General features: G+C 34.9%; 2 protein-coding genes across 2 annotated transcripts; both read left to right on the forward strand.

Annotated features, from left to right (window-relative positions):
• The first annotated feature begins 1,320 nt into the window (after positions 1-1,320).
• On the forward strand, positions 1,321-7,629 carry LOC149411413 (farnesol dehydrogenase-like). Its single transcript, XM_089646788.1, has 8 exons — positions 1,321-1,408; positions 2,419-2,639; positions 3,294-3,453; positions 3,673-3,799; positions 4,615-4,750; positions 5,843-5,891; positions 6,631-6,719; positions 7,518-7,629. The coding sequence occupies exons 2-8, from the start codon at positions 2,445-2,447 to the stop codon at positions 7,560-7,562; spliced, it is 801 nt and encodes a 266-aa protein (XP_089502914.1). The 5' UTR covers positions 1,321-1,408; positions 2,419-2,444; the 3' UTR covers positions 7,563-7,629.
• A 3,738-nt stretch (positions 7,630-11,367) lies between these two features.
• LOC149411414 (farnesol dehydrogenase-like) lies at positions 11,368-22,116 on the forward strand. Its single transcript, XM_089646653.1, has 6 exons — positions 11,368-11,562; positions 12,208-12,367; positions 18,830-18,953; positions 19,621-19,750; positions 20,455-20,604; positions 21,997-22,116. The coding sequence occupies exons 1-6, from the start codon at positions 11,368-11,370 to the stop codon at positions 22,114-22,116; spliced, it is 879 nt and encodes a 292-aa protein (XP_089502779.1).
• The last annotated feature ends 346 nt before the right edge of the window (positions 22,117-22,462 follow it).

Genomic DNA, 22,462 nt, shown 5'->3' on the forward strand with positions numbered 1-22,462 from the left:
TTTAAACGCGACTCGGTTAGATTGTCGGCTTGGAACATAATCCGTATATATGAGTAGGTCGCAAGCCTAGATATTAGCTTTATTACATGTATGGAAGAGTGTGCTTCTTTTTTTATATATGTTGGGAAGTAAGAGCTTCACAGATGCACTCATAGAGGGCAGTGCATAGAGCTTGCGTGGAATTCCGCAAGATGGAAGCTAGTAGCCAGTAGTCGCCAGGACCAGTTAGAATGCTCCCAGACAAACTTAGTGTCTCAGATTTCATTTAGCCAGCTTCTAGTTAGGTCGACTATTGAGTCACCATTGTAATACGCGGAGTATTAATAAATCACTGATTTATCACAAAGAACCAATTATTTATAATCTCCTTCCACGACGAGTTGGAGAACTGTTTGTGGGAACACAACAATATATAAAACAAACATCAGCATGGTGGTAATTGCGAGGATACTAATAATAAATTGTTTTCATTGCTGGAGCTACCGCTGAAAACACTGTCCTGACTTAAAAAATCAATCTTATAATATCTTACACTGTTTATCTATTTTAAAATGATTTCCCGAATAACATCAACATCCCTCATCGCATGATGAAAATAGTACATACTGATAAAATTAGGTACATAAATTTCGGTGAGATAAAAGTACGTAATTATTCACGTAAACGTCATATCTGAAATTTGTTATTTCTAGCGCATCGACATCTAAAAAGGGAACTATTCTGCGGCTAACCAAGGCTTGAGCGGCCGATTTAGTCCGCTTAAATTTGTACAAGGAATGTCGCACATAGCGAAGATGCGGACCGACTGATATATCGGTCCTGAGAGACGTTGTTATCGCAGTTGACAGACAGCACCGAAAAGAAAAATTAATGCAGATTTTTATTAATTATTTACCCCCAATAAAGGCTATTTAAACGATAGTAAATATCTCCACCAAACCGCTTTTCCTTTGTGAAGAATATGTTTAGATTTAAGAGAAATAAGAAAATCCACCGAAGACAATATTTATTTGTCTACCCTTATGGGACCGGTAAAATTAAGTAAATATCTTAAAGTCAAACATGATATCGAAAAATATATTTGAAATAAAAGACATACTTCTACAATGTGAATTTTATTTAATTTGGAATTTTCTTGGATACTAAAGATATACGTTCAAAACATTTAAAACTCAGCTCTACACAGTGCACCTCAAATGAAGTGGACTGCAAATGAAGCCAGGCGCACTACAGGGGTTAATAATAAATTAAATTGGTCTTCATTCTGATAAAAATTAATATAAACAAAAAATATTGTAAATAATAAATTTAAAACGCGTAATCAGTAATCACCATAATACATATTATGTAACGATCACCAAATACCAAAGAAATTTAGTTCTCTGTTTGACGTTGAACTGGAAGTAAGGTGAGTGCTTTCTGAAATTAATTTTTGGGTGAATTACATAATTATTTGCGCTTTTTGTTTTTATTCATAGTATTTTACGATTTGTGAAGAAAATCTCTCTAGCCGGTGTACGGTTTACTAACTTGTTCCCGATCCAGATTTATCGTGCTCAATTGTTTATTTTTTAAAGAGAGACGTACATTTCCGGGTTACGAATAACGTGAAAATATTTGAAAATCTCCTACTATTACCACAATAAGCGGAAAATATTGCCTGTTTAAGCGCATTTGAAGTAAAATGACACTAAACTGCGCTATATAAATGCCATGTTATTATTATTGTGTAATGATGGAGGACTTAGTTAGTCGAGGAATTAAACTCACGACTCCTGGGTGGGACTCAGATGCGTTGCCAACTCAGCTGTTGTTTAAGATTTATAGTTCTTAATTATTCCTAAGTTCTTTACAATCAACTTCCTGACAATTGATATTGCATTACTGGAAGTTAGAAAAAGAATCACTCGGTAATCGGTAACGCCTAAGTTTCAACATTTTATTTTTCTAATTTTTATAGGTAAATTTTTGCAGCTACCGTATTTTTTTAAAATGTCCTTCGTGAAAAACGTATAATAGGCATGTCTTCAATTATGAGAAATATGTATTACTGTAAATTACCACAATAGTAATCTATTTCTCATATTTATTAAGAGAAAAATATACGAAAACTAAATATAGAGATGATGTAAGAATTACTCCGTACGGATCTCGCTGTGAGAAAAATTTTATGTTAAATTTTGAAAATAAATTAATTGTGGGAAAAAGCAACATATTTATGAGATTAATTTTAATGAATGCTCTTTTTGCATGTAAAATTAAATGAAACACAAATGACAAAGCACAAATAATGGTGTCTGAAACAATTATCTATTTGACAAATTTAAAAATGCAATCTCAGTATCCCACTCAAAATTTAATAATGTTTCCAATATCTGCTGAATTTCAAAGTTAACGCGAGCTTTCTTTTTCTTACAGATTGCAGCGTTTCTTAAATTTCCACAATGGTGTTCCTCAAGTCAGCGTTCCTTCTAGTTTTGGTCACCCTCCTTAATGGGGTGTCTGCAGAGTGGAGATGGTCCGGGAAAGTGGCGGTGGTCACTGGAGCTAGCTCCGGTATTGGAGAAGTTATCGCCTTGACTCTAGCAGACAAGGGAGTCATAGTTGTTGCATTGGCTAGAAGAATAGAAAAGCTCGAGGTAAATAAGATAAATCATGATAACAATCGCCACCTCAACAGGTACATGCAGGCACGTTGCGAGCGGAAAACACCAACAGTTCTAGGTAATGTGAAGAGAATAAAGACACTACAATTCACCAATATTGCCAATTTACCTGGGAACACATTGTAGAATCAGGGGATATAGCCAAATACCAAATTATAACTTGCGAAAAATTGGAGATGGAAGGCATGATGGATTTACTCCTCGGGTTTTAAGGTTTTTCTTCATGAATACAATCTTCGTTCTAGTTTCCATATATTTTGTATTCCTTATATTCTTTTCAAGATCCTTTGAACATCAAAATTTTTAGCCTTGCAGATCTCATCAATGTCGTCGGTGAATTAAAGTCGGCTAAAATATCGATAGTTTGCATAGGACGTCATTCATACATACGTTCGTCTTTTAGACCTCACCTTTTCAGTAAATAGGCACAACGGCTGTGAAAACTCGTTATTAATATTCGGATAATTTCTATAGCGCTTTTTTTAACGAGAACATCACTTTGATGGCGCGCATTATTATATAGACAAAGGATTAGAAATTAGAGATTATGGGGCAGTGAGAGCACTGAAAACCTAATCCGTCGCAGCGGCGTTCCTAATAAACTATTGAAACTTATTATTTTCACAGGCACTATCCTCCAGAACTAATGGAACCATCCATGCAATGCAGGGTGACTTCAGCAAGGAAGAAGATATACTTTCGGTTTTCAAAGCTATTGAAGAGAAACTGGGAGGTGTCGACATCCTCATCAATAATGCTGGCACCGCCAAGCTAGGAAAGATAAGTGGTATGCTCGATTTACCTCAATAAAATGTGTGTACTATTTACTTGTTTTCATTCCAGTACCACAGTTTTCTGATATTTCTAGTTGTAGGCAACTATTTTATGTTTGTATCATTATTTCTACTATCAGCAATAATTAAGTTTCGAAAATAAATATTTATTTGAATGGCTAAAATTAGACTTAACTCTTTTTAATGTTTTAAAAATGTTGCTTTTATTTTAGAAGGCGCCACCGAAGACTTCAAGACAGTTCTTGACCTGAATGTGCTAGGCCTGACTATTGCCACGAGGGAAGCTCTCCAAACAATGAGGAAACGAGGCGATGATGGTCATATTATCAACATTAACAGGTCAGTTTGCTATTCACTTACCCTTGACATATGTATTTCGGTTTTTATTTGTTAGCGATAAAATTGGGTAAAAACCTTGGAGGTACCGTCAGTGATAAAAGCCTAATAATTCCAGTATCAAAATTTGAGTTGTCAGCTAGTGTAACTAACTAACCATCACGCCATAGGCAGAAAGGATGGACCGCCAAACAACCTGGTTTTGACAAACACTCCTTCCTTAATTCACGTTCATATCGAATCCGGGAATGAAAAAGGGCGTAAGCGACAAATTTACCAAAAATTAGTTAAGTTTGAAGTTTATGGTTAACTCATTTTTGACTGAATTATCGCTTAGGCCCTTCTGACTTGTTGGTGTCGATATGATATCTCACGCACACCCTTCTGTTATTCTTATTATTGATATGGCCCGACTCAAGTATTTGGATCGCCTAATGTTGCCGTGTCTTTCTCGGGCGCCCCCGACTTCTTTTACTATTAACGTTTGCGTCAGATGGATATTTTTCTTACACTCCTTTCTTTGAACATTAGCTCTGATTTCGAAAAACCACTTAAGCGTCCCTTTAACAATCTTACTCTTTACACTTACTTCAACTTTGCATTCTTCGCAACTCTCATAAAATTTCAAGCATGTATGCTAGCAAATTCTTGAGAAAGCAAATTCTTGAGAAAGTAAATTCTCGAAAAAGTGATTTCTTGAGAAAATAAATTGTTGAAAAAGTAAATTTTTGAGAAAATAAATCAGTCTTAATTAAGCCTAAGTCCGGTGATGAGTTTTTGATATACCCGAACTGTAATTTTATTTTATTATTTTTCAGTATTGCTGGTCATCATGTGATGCACTCAAAGGTGTTCTATAGCGGTTTATACTCAGCCAGTAAATTTGCAGTAACTGCCTTAACCCAAGGACTTTCTAATGAACTAGCTGATGCAAACTCCAAAATCAAAGTCACGGTAAGTACCATACTCGCTGATATGTTCGACGTATAAAATACTCCGGCCTCTGTTCTCTTTCCACAAGAGCTTAGTGGAAACGTTAAAAAGTCTGTCTTCAAAGTTTTGAATCAGTCGCTGAAATCGGAAAACTTTTTATTGCATAAGCAAGAATATTTTTCAAAAGTCAGAATTTCGTGATTCAACCTTAAAATTTTCTACAATTATTGTAGAAAAAAAATCACCTTCGCAGCCATGGAATAATAACAATAATAATGTTTATTTCAGCTGGACAGAGTGGTGTGTGCAATGCTCTGCCTACCATACAAGTTTACATTTAAGTTAATACATAAAAAATAAATATAGAAATAAATAATTAACACATTAGGACTTTATGGTGGCTTGAGTGAAATTCTCCATCTCTGGTGTAGAGGCGCTCCCTGCCACTGGGCAACGGCCTGGACAAGAGTGTTGTCCGATCTCTGGACTCGTCCCGGCTATTCTGTGGCGCATCAAAGCAGCGAATCCATGCACTCTTCCTTCGGTGAACATCTGTGAGGCGCTGCATCGCCAGGGGAGGCCAAATAGGGCTCTGTATGCGTGGTTGTACTGTACTCGGAGTGTGTTCATGACGTCTTGTGTGTATGTCGTCCATAGCTCGCTAGTGTAGAAGCTCATACAGGATGTATGGAAAAGTTGGTTCTTCACCGCAGGACTGCACTTGTTGAATCTTCTGGCAATCATGTTAGCTCGCACACCCAGTACTCTTCTTTGGCAATAATATACCTCGTATATAGGTTATAAAAACTTGTATTTAAATTTAAGAAATAAACTACAATTTAAGAATTTATTATCATTTAGAAATGATCAATTGCCAAATTTAGGGAAAATATAAGCAAATAATATACATACAGCCCAATGTTTTGTCTGCCGAGCGGCAAGATGAGGCTGGCCGAAGAAGCGTCGTTCCTTGCAAGATCGTCGTCTCACTTCACCACGCTTGCTACGCAGGAGTCAGTTTGACCCCCTAGGTGCGCAAAAATATATTTACATCAAAAATGGAAATTCTATAAGTGTTTAATTATTATTAAATTTTCGATTTTTTTTTTTCAGAGTTTGAGTCCTGGAGTGGTCGACACTGAACTTCTCAGGAAATTCCTAGGTATATTTTCGATTCCAAATTTAATTTTGTGTTTCACATTGACACAGTAACTAATAAAGAATTTAAAATGCTTGGCTTTACTCTCAGTAATGGCAGAGACTTTAAAAACAAATAAACTCTTCTTTATTTCATTACTCTGATTCCATTGATCAAATTCAGCATACATTTCCAAGATATATTAAATATGAACTCGGTCTACCAACATAAACTTTAAATTACAACCACTTGATGAGTGAATTAAAATTCTCAAAATTTATTAATTATAGACAGTCCTGATTTATTGAGCCTTCAACATACCAACTAGAACTATTTGATCGAAATTATTTTTGATTGCAACAGTAATATCAGGACTTAGTCAATAATAACAGACAGTTTTAAAATGACCTTGTAACAATGACAAAAACCAAAAAATAATTGCAAAACTTAATAATTTTACTTTTAAATTAGATTTTAATAAAAAAAAAGACGGAGTCATTTTAATACTCGCTTGTTGCAAGATTGCATGCAGTTGGCAAAACGTTGATGCGGTCAACTGTACGGAATATAGTTACAAAAAGGCTATAATAGCATGTCTTGGTAATAATTAAAATTAAGGTTAGCATAATACTTTTCTTCTGCATGGGTTGTATATAAGTTTAAACGAAAATTTTACTTGATTACTGTTATACTGAATTATTATGTATGTGTCTGTAAAAGCAAATATGGGCGTACAATACAATAAAGAAATTAATATTTACAGCAGGATCTGCTTCTCCATTTCCACAAATTGAATCTCAGGATATTGCTGATGGAGTAGTGTACATTCTCAGCACAAGGCCTAATGTACAGGTATGCGTATTGAATAATTTAAAATATGGTATATTGACTGCAATTAAAATTTGGTATCAGCAACGAATGAGCAAAAAAACTATTATTATGTTTAATATTGTTAATGCCCAATTGTTTATAAAAAAAACATAAATGTGTTTGGTAATAAAATTTACAATACTTTTGTATTCATTATACAACATTTTAACACATTCGTTTTGGAAGTTATCAAATTTGAAGATAAAAATAAATCATGTCCAATGGGTTTATCAGCTTTATCGTTTGTCAGTTTGAACTTTGCGCCATTATAATATAATACTTACGATCTTTTGGATGAACGGTAATATGCTATTTAAAAATTACATCATGCGGTTGACAATTATCCACACTTTAAGATACATTATCTTCATAACCACGGCGCGCGTTACATCCGAGGGTAGGATTTGGCCTTCTCCGCAAATGTCCTCCACCGGTAGCTGTCCATCGACACTCGATTCCTCCGTCCTTCTTGTCGTGTCACAATCCTCCTCCTTGAAGTCTAGCCACATCTGCATTGATTTTTATCTTGGTCGTTTCCACTGGGAACCTACTTTATCAAAACTTTTAGCATCTCATCATCTGGCATTTTTTCCACATGACCTGCCATTTGCAGTTTTTGGGACCTAAAAAATATCTAATGGTCTCATAATCTATTAGGTTTTCAAGTTCGCGATCCCTTTATCAATAAAATTTCAATTATTGTAGAAATATCACTGTATATTTACCAAACTTATAAACGTTTTTTTAAAATTTTTATTGTTTATTTTATTTATTTTACAGATTCCAGAATTAACGATCCAGCCCATTGGACAAACTTTGTGTTAAATACTAAATCATTGTGTTTTTATATTAACTGTTAAAACTTGAATAATAAACACGTTTTGACAACAAAGTTTCTTTGATTTAAAACTGTCGCAGAGTGTGTATTTTTAATATTTCTGTTCATAACCTTAAAATTTAAGTATGTCGCGTAAACTCGTTAAAATCCTTCTAATTTTGTTTCAAGAAATTTGGTAAAAATCAGGTCGATGCCACGCAAATTATTGGTAAATGCTTATTTTTGAACTAATAAAACGCGTATTGATTGTATTCACCAAGTAATAAAAAAATATTTTGTTAGGTTGGTACCTATAGGTGGGAGGAGTTAACATAACAGGGGAACATTGTCAATAAAGCGCCAAACAGGGTGCTATTATTTTGTTCACTAAATTAATTCTGTTAGCTTATTTTTAATGTAATATAAATTAAATTTAATTAAATTATGTCAACTAGTTAATGCCCAACACACAGTTTATTGTAGTTTTTTTGTCAATATTAAAAAAATTGCAATTTATTATGAAATAAAAGTAAACACATGATGGCATTATTGACCATAGAAATAAATAAACAACAGCCATCCGTATAATATAATATAAAACTATTAGTTACATTAGGAAATAAACTGTTTATAAAAAAAGTGTCAAGTAAAAAATTAGCGACTTTTTAGAAATTCCGTTTAAGGGAGTTTTCAAGTAAAAAAGATGAATTGTTTGTATGGAAAAATAAATATTATTCCATAAAAAAATGTATGTGGAAAAAACAATAGAATTCCTAAAAAAAATTATATTTCTTTTTTACTTTGACCACCATGTAGAATTCACATCTCTCAAAATTAGCCGACCACGGACACGCTGTATTACGTCATCGTGCGGTACGGTACAAAGAGTTTGTTAAAGTGATCATCAAAAAATGTTATTAACAACAGTTTTGGGCGAGATAATATCTTTTTAGTTGATGTCATAAGTTATGTATTTTTGTTTATTTATGTATAAACACTAAATTACATTAGGCCGAAAAATACAACTAAAATATACCATAAAAACACATAAATTTGTTTTTGACCACGATAGTTTTATTTTCACTCTACCGGTTTCAATAATTTTTCGGAGTTTGCCAATCATCTCATTTCCACCGATCATACTTTTAGTAAAGATACAGGGGTTAAAATTCTTCACCGTAGTAATAAAGACAAAAAATTAGATAATTTAGAAGCACTTGAAATCAGAAAATCCCTCAATAATAACTCCAGTATAATAAATATCCAAATTAATCTGTCTTATAGTCCTATTCTTGACATATTTCCAGTTAACCGCTCTGTTCTTCCTGGAATTCCCGTAATTACCCCTTCCACTTTGTCCACATCTCTCTGAAACACTTAACATTTTTATATTTATGTGTCAATATTTTGTGTAGTAGATCAGTTTTAAATATTCTCCTGACGAAGGAAGGGATCTTCCGAAACCGGTAGAGTGAAAATAAAACTATCGTGGTCAAAAACAAATTTATGTGTTTTTATTATAAATTATGATGAGCCACAAAGTGAATGCTTTTTAAAATTACGTAAAATATACCAAATTCAAAAAAACGGAGGCCAAACAGGTGCAACAGCCCAGTGGGCGAATACGGTGACGTAAATGTAAAAGAAAGCCAAAACCTGCATTCTACAGAGGAAAAAAAAAAATTGAACGACAAAGGAGAAGTATCAGTATAGTGTCTTACATGGTTGACCGAAGATTTTACAAATGCAACTGTAATCGCAAGGCGAATCAAGAATGGACTCTAAAATTAATTGTGAACTTGAAGTTGACACAACGATGGTTAGAGATGGTGAACAGGGAATAAGAAAGGAATCCGACTTACCCCTTTTATGTTCGTCAACGATGTTGATGTTGGTTCACTCACAGGAGATGATCACAAAGAGATGTTCATCACACTGGCTTCATCAATAAACTGATTTGACAGTTAAGTTTATTGTTGTAAATGTCACACAAATGTGGGTATTGTCGGATAATGACAGGTACTTGTAGGTAATAGGATGGGAAAATATCAAGGACAATTTTAAAGGAAGATTGTTGCGTCAACAGCAACAATAATGTTAAAATATTTTGTATTATATACGATTAGGTAAGTGTGAGACATGATGTCAACGACTCCGAATCCAAAATAATAATGACGCCTGCAGGATTCTATTTGGACACAGAATATACAGCAGCGCGTCGACAATATTAATGAAACAAGGACTAAATGGATTCGCCGGTCTAATCAGACACCGGGTCACTGCAGTAAGGATGTGGCTAATGACATCTGACAGCACGGTGGTGACCCCAGCCTTCCAAGACCAAGTGCCACCTGGGCCCGAGCGGGATTGGGACGTGTGGAATTGCACTAACCTCTTCACATACCGGAATAAAAATAGTATTATGATTAAAATGCTCCGAAAAAAGCCAAATTGGTGGCAAAAGTTAAATGTTAAATGAAATTCTGTATGTGTTTTCAGAGTTTTATTTAACGAAGTGACAATACTTAATCTAACACCTTTAGTGGCTAGTGACAAGAATAATACGGGAATATACATATTTAATTTTACAATATAATGTACCTACCTACCAGTTATTACGTGCACTACGAACTACGATGAATGAAATAAACATAAACCGATTAAAGGTTATCTGACGATGGCAACAAAACATTACTTTATAATATTAGCATGAATAGTGCAATGTTACTTGAAATGACATTACAAGTGTATGGTGATCGGATCAAAAGAGCCAGGTACTTGCACACCTTCATATATAAATAAGATTAAATTTTCGCTATTTCTAACAACTAGGCATGTTGCGTATATACTTTGTTCAATAATCGTGTTGTCGTTAATTTGATTTGGATTTGGGAACTTTTTTGCTGTTAAGAGCCATTAAGATGAGCATTCGAAACATACGAATGGTTTTCCACGAAATTTTGCAGATTATGGTCTCCGACTAGAATTTTATGACTGCACTTGAAATACAAGAATGCTTTCCTACAAATTAAGTCAGTATAGTCCTATACTCGAGTTTTGTTGACCTTCAAATTTTGAAGAATGTGATTCTTCTAGTAGTAGAACTTTATAATTATTAAATATACATAGTCATTTAAATTGAAAAAGTGTGAAATTAAAGCGAGAAGGTAGAAAAAACACAAAGCACGCTGTAAATCATTGTTTTATCGAATATTACCAAAATAACTTTTATCCTAAATCTTCAAGTTCAAATTGGGACCGGCACATCTTGAAAAGAAATCGTTCTCGTGTTGCAAATGCATTTTGTGTTGTTTTATCAAGTTTTTGGGCAAAATAATAATATAATGAATGAAAACAACTTTTATGATGTTATGTAAATCGTACTTTTATATTAATAGTATCTAATCAGAAGACCATTAAAAACGAATGTCTATTGAGCGTATTTTCAAGGACAACAAGAACACAAGAATTTCAACCATCCATACAATATTTGTATTTGCGATTTTAACAAAATTAATAAATAAATTCACCTTCCCTCTATCCATACGATTAAATGATGGTCTAGAATAACCTTAAAATACGAAAGACAGAATTTTTTTTTTAAAAAAACAAACATCGTCCCTTTTGTCTTTATTTTACGTTTTTTTTACGATTTCGGTGGTGCTTGAAATAATTATTGCTAATCAGGAGAATTGAAAAAAAATCTCAGTTTCATACGTCAAAATTCAATAACGTTTCATGTATTTATTGAATTTAAAAGTTAAAGATAGCTTTCTTTTTCTTACAGAGTCAAGTGTTTGTTAAGTTTCCACGATGGTGTTTGTCAAGTTAGCGTTCCTTCTAGGTTTAGTCACTCTCCTCAGTTGTGTGTCTGCAGAGTGGAGATGGTCCGGGAAGGTGGCGGTGGTCACTGGAGCCAGTTCCGGTATTGGAGAAGTTATCGCCTTGAATCTCGCTGACAAGGGAGTCATCGTTGTTGTACTGGCTAGAAGAATAGAAAAGCTCGAGGTAAATAATTAATAATTATCCAAATTGCAACTTCAAGAGAAACATGTAGCTATTGGAAGTGAAAAAACTCCAACAGTATTTGTAAAAAAAGTGAAGAGGATGGAGATATTCTAAAACACCTAAAGTGCCAACCCTTCTTCCGACTCAGATGTCTGGGAAGAAACCATTATAGAATCATGGAATAAAGCTGAATACCAAATGACAAGCTTGGTAAAATTTTTAAACAGTTTGAGGCTTTTCTCAACAGAATAAAGCAAAAATAGGAGAGAGCATAATAGGTTTATTGGCCGAGTTTTAAGATATTTCTTAATGAATGCAATCTTCGTTTAGTCTTGTTTTCAGATATCTTGGGTTCCTAATCTTTTTCTCAAGATTTTCGGAAATCTTGAACAACAAGATCCTCAGCCTTACATTTTTCATTTATTTCATTGCCGAAGTGATTAAGCGGGAAATCGTTGCCTAAAATATCGGTAGTCTGCATTGCATGGCATTCATAATACGCCTAGGCTTTTAGTAAGTACAACGGCTTTGACAATACATTACGCTATTAATAAATGTTTTGAAATTACAGTTTATGGGGCAGTGAGAACCTGAAACGTCTCGGCAGGGTTTCTAGTAAACTATTGAAATTTATTATTTTCACAGGCACTATCCTCCAGAACTAATGGAACCATCCATGCAATGCAGGGTGACTTCAGCAAGGAAGAAGATATACTTTCGGTTTTCAGAGCTATTGAAGAAAAACTGGGAGGTGTCGACATTCTCATCAATAATGCTGGCACCACCAGGATGGGAAAGATAAGTGGTATGCTCGATTTACATAAATAATATTAGCCTTACTAGTAGACGCAGCTACAATTTTATTCAATTGATAAACAAACACATTTGTGAAAACCCTACTAATACAAACGTAAAATAAAAACTGAAATTGAGATGTCGTAAATCCAAATATATCATTTTATAAACTAGATAAAACCATCATTCGTAATTTAAATATACTTTAATATTTTTAAAATGTATTATTTTATTTTAAACTTTAAAAAGTTTAAAAAAAAAGTATATTTTATTCCAAACTTCGACAAATTGTCTAAAATGCGAAATTTGGAAAACACATAATTTATGGAATGCGCAAGAAAACTGTCACTTAACTTTTAAGTGTATATAAACGATTAGACAGTTAAAAATATAAAATTACTATAGAATAACCAATTTTTTATTTACTGTAAGTATTTGAAAAATATAAACGTTTAGGTATCTCTAAAATTCATATTAACTTAAACACGCATAAGCCATTCATCTTATTAAAAAAATATAACTCTCATAGAAAACTTACTTCACGCCCTAACTGTCAATTAAAACATATCAATTTTTCAAAAAGGGAATTTCAGGAGTCATTCTTCCGAATTGCAATGTTGCCAACTCATATTGTTGCCACCTCAGCTCAATCCGTTAAATATCTTTGCGTATTAGTATCAAACTGAATCAGAGCTTGTATATTATTTATTCAATGTGTAAATAAAACACCGTTTAACAATTGAGAAGTGTTTTTTTTATTAGTGAGACTGTATATGTTTATATTATCTACTTGGTTAAGCTCGAAATATTATTTCCATAAACAGCATTAATTGAGCTTTGAAATATCTATTTAAATGTCTAATCCTGAGTCATTTCAAATTAGGCAGGCCGCATACGAGAGATTTTAGTTGCGGAAACTATTTCGTCGTATTATTAATTGGAGGATTGGAGCAAAAGAAGATTTTAAAAATTGTTGTTTTAGTATTATTACTTATTTTATTTTATTTGGAAAACCAACAGTTATAATCATTACAAGGTATGGTGTAGTAAGTGTTAAATTATTTAACCAATAATAGGTTTTCACTAAGGTATTTTAATTATTAAGTGAACATATATGATATTTATGTTAGAAAAAAAGTTACAATTAGCCTATAGGGATGGGATGGCGGAAGGGAGGGGGATGGGATGGATCTAGTCTGTGTAATGTGTAACATGTACGTATGTGTATTAATAAAAAAATAATAATGATAATATAATTATTTATTGATTTTAGGTTTGAAATTGTGGGGTGCTGAGTTAAATAAGTCTAATTTACTGTATGAAGTATTAAAATTGTATGAAGCACGGTGAATAAAAGCATTTTGTTTTGAGTTAGTGTTACATTGAGGGATGTTTAATGTGTGATTTTGTCTGGTTTGTCTGATGGGTACTCTTAATTGAATTCTTTCTAGTAATTCCGGGCAATCTATCACAGAGGTGGCAATTTTTTGTAAAAATAGTACGTCTGCGGAGTTTCTACGACTTTCCAGTGACGAAATCCTGAAAAACGCTGCTGACTCCTCGTGACTCAGATGAGGACGATAGGCCCGAAAATCAAGGTATCGTAGAAAACGATATTGCACTTTCTCAATCCTTTCTATGTGTGACTTATACTTGGGATTCCAGACTTGAGAGGCGTACTCCAGAGAACTGCGTACATACGCAAAGTACAGCATTTTCATGGTATTTACTTTTTTAAAATTTTTGCATGTTCTGAGTACAAATCCAAGTACCTGGGAAGCTTTTGCAACCATGGATTCGATATGGCGCTCAAAAAGTAATTTTGAATCTAACACTACTCCCAGATCCTTAGCCTCTGTCATTTTGCTCAGTATTGTGCCGTTAAGGGAGTAATTAAAAGAAATGGGATTTTTATTTCGGGTGAAGCTGATGGTGCCACATTTTTTTACATTTATTTGCAGGTTGTGTTCTGCACAATAAATATTTAGGCGATTTAGATCTTCTTGCACGCGGGTACACTCATTGATACACGTGACAGGGGAGAATATTTTCATGTCATCTGCGTATAATAAAGTTCTGGAGTGGTGAAAACATTTCCCAATGTCATTTATATATATATTAAAGAGTAATGGTCCCAATAATGACCCCTGGGGTACTCCCGACGGCACGGTTTCCCAGTTCGATTTATAGCCACCGACAACTACTGCTTGGCTACGGTTTTCAATATAGGACAAGAGCCATCTGAGGAGGTCTCCGTGTACACCGATTTGTAAAAGTTTTCTCAGCAAGATATCATGAATAACTAAATCAAAAGCTTTGCTTTAATCTGTATATATTGCATCTACCTGTATACGCTGATCCATGTTATCTTGTAAGAATTCTGTGAATGCCGTTAAGTTAGTGGTTGTAGATTTCCCCCTCATAAATCCATGTTGGTTATTATTGAGTGACGATCTCAAGGCCGAAAACATCTGGTCATACACAATTTTTTCGAAAACCTTACTAAAGATGCAGAGCTTTGAAATTGGCCTATAATTTTCGACGTTAGATTTTTGGCCATTCTTGAAGATGGGAGTTACAAATGCCGTTTTCCAAGTGTTTGGGACTATTCCCTCTTTAAGGGAGCGACTAAAAATTATGGATAGTGGTTTAGATAGGCTGCGGGCACATTTGTTTATGAAGAAAGGGGGAATTTTATCTGGGCCTGCGCCTTTTTTGAGATCTAAATCTTCAAGGTGTTTCTGTATATGATGCTGGTCGACTTCAATATTATTAATGCTAGCAACACAGAGCTCTTTGGGGTTGTCCGGTAAGATCTGGATGTTTCGAGTATTATTGTTGTAGACAGACATGAAATATTTAGAGAATAAGTTACAGATGTCAGACCCATTTTCAGCTTTTTCGTCTTTAAATGTCATAGTGTTCGGAACACCGTGAGATTTGGAGTTGGATTTTATGTAATTCCAAACTTTTTTTGGGTCGGAGGATATATCACGTTCGATTTTTTATAAGTAAATATTGTGGCATTCCCAATTAAGTTTTTTGTGGCATGATCTTAGTAAAGAGAAAGTGGCGTAGTCAGATGGGTTTTTGTATATCTTAAACTTTTTAAAGTATTTGTATTTTTCTGATGTCAATTTAATGAGGGCCGAATTATACCATGGCGGGTATTTAGAATTCCTATATAGTTTTTTGGGAATGTGGGCGTCTATAAGATTATTTAATTGTGAATAAAAAAATTTTAATGCCGTGTTTACATCACCAATCGAAAGGAGCTCATGCCAGTTTACCTGGTCGAGACATGTATTAATTTGTTCGTCATCACCGCGCCTAAAGACGTAACCGCTTCTTAGTTCCTCCACTAGTGGATCGGGTTCAGAAAATGAAACTTCTATGATTAGTGAGGTGTGATGAGGGTCTTCTGAAATTAATGGTTCATCACATGCAGAGACCGTGACGAAGTCATTACATAGGACGAGATCAAGAAAGTGACCGTTGGTATTTGGAATTCCATTATATTGGCGCAATCCAGAAAAATGCATGCAGTCTATAAATGATGTGCTAACAGGCGATAAGCGATCACTGGGTATAAAGGACGTGTTATTGGGAGACTTATTCCATGAAATGTCAGAGAGGTTGAAGTCACCTAGGATAATGAATTTGTCTGAGGGAAATTGCAACGTAAGTGCAGAAATTTGGGTGAGGAAGCTTTCCATATTTTCACGATATGTTGGTCCTTTAGGGAGGTATACACAGCATATGTGAAGATTTGTGTGTTTGGATCCCTTGGATTCTAATGATATCCAGATGTCCTCAGCTCGCGAATGCCACCCTGGGCGCTCGTGAGCTACCAGTTCACGACGAGCAGCGACTAAGATACCCCCGCCCAAGCGCTGCCCTGTGCAAGCGTAGTCCCGATCTCGGCGGTGTACATCGTAGCGATCATCAAATAACTCTTCGTTGCGGATGCCATCAACAAGCCACGATTCGGTCAGAGCGATAACGTCATACTCGTTGGATCGAACTGCCATCAGCAATGTGTCAGTCTTTGTGCGTAGCCCTCTTACGTTTTGGTGATATATATTTAATTTATTTAGAGTCATTGGACCGAGAAAAATCGATAATTAAGTTTGTAATTATTTTTATATAATTCCCAAATATTTTTGCAAAATGTTTAAAGAACGAAAAGTGTGTTAGTATGAATAGATTCTTAGGGTAGGTGATGGGGATGAGGGAGTGAAAGGTACATTTAGAGTAATATAAAACATTAAGAATAGTTAGTTGAAATACGATAAATTTGAATGGTCTTATCTTGAGGCTTGGCTCGGCTGAGGGCCTGCTGCATCTCCTCGGTTGGGTCCTGTGGCCGGAGGCTCGCGGTCCATCTTCTTCAGGTCTGCCTCCTTTGATATTATGATGGGCGCTGATGACGTATTTCGTCGAGCGTGAATTATGCAGTTTTTTGTCCATACAAACTGAAAACCCTTTTGTTTCGCGAGAAGCCTTGCGCGGTAAAATAGCTGTTTGTTTATGCTAGTGAGATGGTCACCTACATAGACGTTTTGCGGGAATCCCGTAAATCCTAATTCCGTCGAGGAGATCCCTTTGCGGTCTTTTACCGCCTGCAGAAGCTGGTTTTTTAAGTTTCGGCTGGTAAATTTCACAACTATTGATTTTGTTTTTATCTTCCCAGTCTCGCGGCCTCTGGGAGCAACACGTGTTACGAACTCCATGTCCCTTTCACCGATATCCACGTTGCTCAGACTAGCGATTTTTGAAATAATGGTTACTAAGTTTTCACCCTTCTTATCCGGGATACCCCTTATTTCTAGGTTTTGCAGTCTTGCCCATTGGTCCTTTCTGTTTGATTCCTCGACCATGTTACGTACTTCTGTTCTCAGGTGGGAGACTTCTGCCTCCAGATGTTCGACTTTTTGAAGTCGATTTTCCATATCGGCAATCTTGTTTCCGAATGTTGCTACATCATGATGACAGCTCTCAACCGACTTTTGAACGCCTTGTACCTCTTCACGGAGGATTTTAATATCGTCGTGCAGTGCCTTGAATGACGACAAGTCCATCTGAATCCTTTTGATATCTTCCATAATGGTGGTCAGATCGTGGACGCCGACGGCAATGTTTGAAGATTTGCACCTGCTGCATCGCCAAGTACTTCTCAGGTCCAGTTTGAGCTTTTTATAATTTTCTTCCGACGTACCTCCACACTTGTAGTGCAGATTTTCTTTACAGGACGAGCATTGCACGCCTTGAGTTATAGAGGATTTGCACACGCCACAGTTCATTTTTAAAAATGATGTATTTATTTATTATTATATTAAGTATTTATTTATTTCGATATTATTTCAAAATGCGACCTCTATGTGGTGAATAAACTAACAGATCTGCAGTATTTTGTTTTGGTAATAATGTTATTTGCATGCAGACACAGATGGCGTTAAATAATCGTATAAAATAAATAAATTAATAATGTAATGCTTTTATTTATTTAACAGATCTGGTTTAAGCACTAGACGTGAGTATTTATTTTATCAATATTTATTTTTAATTTCACTGTATTTTTAAATGTCTTAAAAAGGAAAAATATTATTTACGTGGGTAGAGTAACAAAAAATATTGATACGCTTTGTTGTAACTGTTTTTGTTTAACATTCACTATAAACGACAGAATTCACTTGTGCAACGTCACTAAAAACAACAGGTTTCTACTGCTTAATATTAAATATCACTAATTTATGATTAATGTTGATGTTTTTAGGCAGTTTGGTTATTTTTTACGGGAGCGAAGTAAAGACGTGACCGTTGTCGTAGATATTGCTAAATTTATGTATAAGTACTATCTTATGTTTTTGAAGTAAGTGCTTGGAGGAAATATAATAAAATGTGTAAAATTTGATTTCGGAACAGTTTCCAAAGACTATATAATCTTTCAGCCGCGTAGAAAGTAGACGTTGTACTTAAGGCGATGTAATATTTTGAATCGAGCCGCCATCAATAACACTCCTTACGTAGATGGCGATAAGGCTTAAATTCCCACTTAACACCATCCAGCTGTTTTGATTTAGGCAAGAAAAAAACATGGCCAAATAGTGCTTTTTATTTTATTTTGTGGATGTTCAGGCATATTCAAATGTTTTCAGATTATTTTATAAATAACTTAATTTGACACATTATACAATAAAACCATAACCAAAAATGAGTTCGTCAGTAGGAAATTTTAAACTTTAAAGCAGTTTCATTAGGCTTTATAAATTTTTTTTCTGGTATTATAAAAAGACTTGTGTGGAAAATACTCGATTATTTTAAAGGCCAAGATTTATTATACTCGCGTTATTTATTTAAAGCATCTAAAACATTTTTAGGCGACCATATTTTCAAACCAAAAACACATGATTTTGCATTACTACATAGTGCATCGCCTTAATGTTTTTCGAATGTTGTTTTATTTTGGAAGGTGCCACCGAAGACTTCAAGACAGTTCTTGACCTGAATGTGCTAGGCCTGACTATTGCCACGAGGGAAGCTCTCAAAACAATGAGGAAAAGAGGCGATGATGGTCATATTATCAATATTAACAGGTTCGTATGCTGTAATTCACCTACATTTGACATATTTATTTTTGTTTTTGTTTTTATGATGTAAGGCGATACCAATCACCTCCTTTCTTTGCTCATTCGCTACAAATGCACAAACCACCTAAGCGTAGATCTCTTATCTTTAGCATTTAGTTTACTTTTATCCTATCTACCTTATTTATGTTTGATTAGCGTGTTTCCAGTATTTGTTTTTTACGTAAACCAAGATTTTTTTCATCACTCTTCGTCACTTTATATCACTTATCACTGAAGTATGTTGCATTGAGTTGTCACCATAAATAAACCACTTACTAGTTCAAAATCTTTGTACTTTTTGTGTGTTTCAAATTAGTCATAAAAAACTATAAATATGCCAATATATATACGGTAAATTCTCATTCGTAGCCTACGTATTATATTATTCACCAATGAAAAGCTCTGAAAGTTTATTCCATAGGCTTTCAGAGCTTTTCATTGGAGGATTTAGTTAGGCGTGTATATGACGTCACAATATTTCGGTTCCAATTTTCGATCGGAGTTATTCCTCTCTCGTTACCATAAGAATAAATTCTTGGAGGAAGTAAATTAGTCCTAATTAAGTCCAAGTCCTGTGATGTGTATTTTAACAATATCTAAATCTAAACCGTAATAATATTTTTTACTATTTCAGTATTGCTGGGCATCGTGTCTGGAAGTTGTTCTATAGCGGTTTGTACACACCCAGTAAATTTGCAGTGACTGCCTTGACCCAAGGACTATCTAATGAACTGGCTGATGCAAATTCCAAAATCAAAGTCTCGGTAAGTAACAAATTCGTAAATATGGTCCGACAAACATAAAATAAACAACGGAACAAAGCTGCTTTATTTTAAATCTTATTAAATTTTATTTTATTTGAATTTCGAATATCTGCCGACGGATAACATACTTCCCTTTAAGTAAAAAAAGAGAAGTTTTTTTTAAGTTAATCTCTATTCAGATGAGAAGTTGAAAAAGTAATTACATATTGTATGGAATTCCCTCGATGGAAAAAAATAGCAATCTAGGTATGAAAAAAATTGCAGTGTTTCTTTAAAAAATGCTGCTTAACTCAGATGTCGAAAGATCTTTGCTATAGTTTTTTACTTCCATTAATTACAATCGTTTTATTTACTTATCTCCCTTTCAAACCATCGTCTGCAAGCTTATTATTCTTTCCTTGGGGAAATAAGGGTGGATGATTTTTTTCTCATATTGAGAAATAGGTGTAGATTAGACCAACCTGTTTATAAAAAAATATATTTTATGCTTGTGACATACCACGCTAAACTTTCATGGCTTGGTGTATTTGCACAACGTTCGCCCATGCTGAGAGTATATCGCAAGTGTGACAGCCCCATTATAGCTTTTCAGCGCGTTCATATATCAAAATCAATGGAACAAATAAATGTGTACAAAAAATGTTAATTCCGGTTGCTTTATTGCTAATAATGTTGAATTGGTTTGATGATTTCGTTTTTTTCAGAGCTTAAGTCCGGGAGATGTGGACACTGAACTTATTTGGAAATTCATAGAGACAATTTGTAAAGGATCTGCTTCTCCATTTCCGCTAATAGAATCTCAAGATATTGCTGATGGAGTAGTCTACATTCTCAGCACAAGGCCAAATGTACAGGTACGCGTAATGCATAATTTAAAAATCGACGAAGGAAATTTTGAGAAATATAAAAGAATTGGAAAAATACTTTTATTCTGTTTAATATTATTAATGCATAAAAGAACACATGTGTGTTGAATAATCAAAATATATTTTATTACGTTTCTAAAGATAATTTGCTATTTAGAAAATATACAGTCTGGTGGATAATTATGAAGACAAGATTCATTATCATTTCCATCACGGTGCAACACCCTTGAACTGATAGAGAAATGATGAAAGTAGACTGAATGCTGTAGAAATGAGATCTTTGAGGCGTATGTGAGGTAAAACCATATTTGATCGTGTGAAAAATGTGGAAAAAAGGAGTGTGAGAAGAATATATGATGCAAATGTGAATGGTAGCAGAAGTCGGGTATGCCCGAGGAAGACATGGCACGACCAAGTGAATCAGATACCTACGTGAGTGGGGCCATGCCAAGAGTCAGAATAATAAAAGAGTATGTATGAGACGATGTATGAATGTAAATGAGGTAAAAAGTGTGTGTCAAGACCGAGTTGTTTGATGGTCCGTCCTCTCTGCCTACCCCTGCGGAGAAACGGCGTGATGGTTAGTTAGCAACATCCCAGGGTGGAATATAACCACCCATACAATTTTTTTATTGGATAAAACACAGATACAGACAGTAATAAACATGACAGTAAAATAAAAATTGATCGGAGAATTTGCCTTCATCCTAACTGTTTCCCACAGATAAATAATCCTCAATCGTAAATAAATATTGTTGCGGCGTGAATGGACTGTAATTGCGGTATTTTGTAAATTTGTTTGATTTGACTTACCAATATCTCCAAGCTGTCGGCACCTTTCAACTTTGCTCTGTGGTAATCACCGGTAGGGTAATTGTTAGTATTGGAAGAGAGTTCAGGAAAGGGAAATGGTGATATTTGGTTTTCGAAATGGTCAATGCGTTAGAGATTGCTATTTTTATGCACTTTTCACGGCGATATTTTGTGGTATAACATTTGCCGTTTACAGCGCGGCGCGGTGGTTTTAATAACTCAAGATAGGTTATGCGGAAGCGATAGGTCGGTTGAACCTTGCGGGTGGCGCGATTTTAACAACTGACTTGATGTAGGTAAAACGCGCGGAACGGGGGCGGGAAAACAGCACCAAAAATTACATGCAACAATTATAACTGGCCCGAGCATTCCCCCCGCCTTGACCAATGGTCAAAGTCACTAATTCAACAAAAGAAACACGTTATGAAAGGATTCAATAAACAATACTGAACCTGCGGTAGAACTAAATTCTAAATTAACTACATCTAAGATAACAATACTAAACTTGTGGTAGATCTAAATTAACTAACTAAATCTAAGATAACGTTAAAGTTATTGTGTAGGCAGGGGACAGAGTTTAACGACTGCCCTGCGATATGTTCCGGAGTTAGTCTTAACGTCCGCAACGCGGATCACCCCATCTACGCCGGGGTGGACGTTTACCACTACGCCAATAGGCCATTGTAGTGTGTAACGGAGAAAACTACAAACCCCGGACTGAGATCGATTCTTCAAGATATCGATCGATGAGAGACATCTTTATTGCTACCCGTGAGCTGCGCAGCACATTGCGCAGAGAAGAGGAGAATCATTCATTTCTCCAGCCAGTCAGATTTTGTGAGCGGAGCAGACTACTTGTGACTTGCGGAACCATCGGCGACCAGTACCACAACATGGAGGGTTGGAAGAAGCTTTCACGTAAATCATCATTTAACTTTAGATAGTTTTTCGGGTTATCTTTATCCTTTTAAATCTTTTTATTTCTAGAAGAAATAAATGGCGCCCTTTATATAATTAACCTCTTAACTTTTAT

The sequence above is a fragment of the Hesperophylax consimilis genome, chromosome 25 (genome assembly GCF_061612785.1).
Source record: "Hesperophylax consimilis isolate HC1 chromosome 25, BYU_Hcon_1.0, whole genome shotgun sequence".
Taxonomy (NCBI): Eukaryota; Metazoa; Arthropoda; class Insecta; order Trichoptera; family Limnephilidae; genus Hesperophylax; species Hesperophylax consimilis.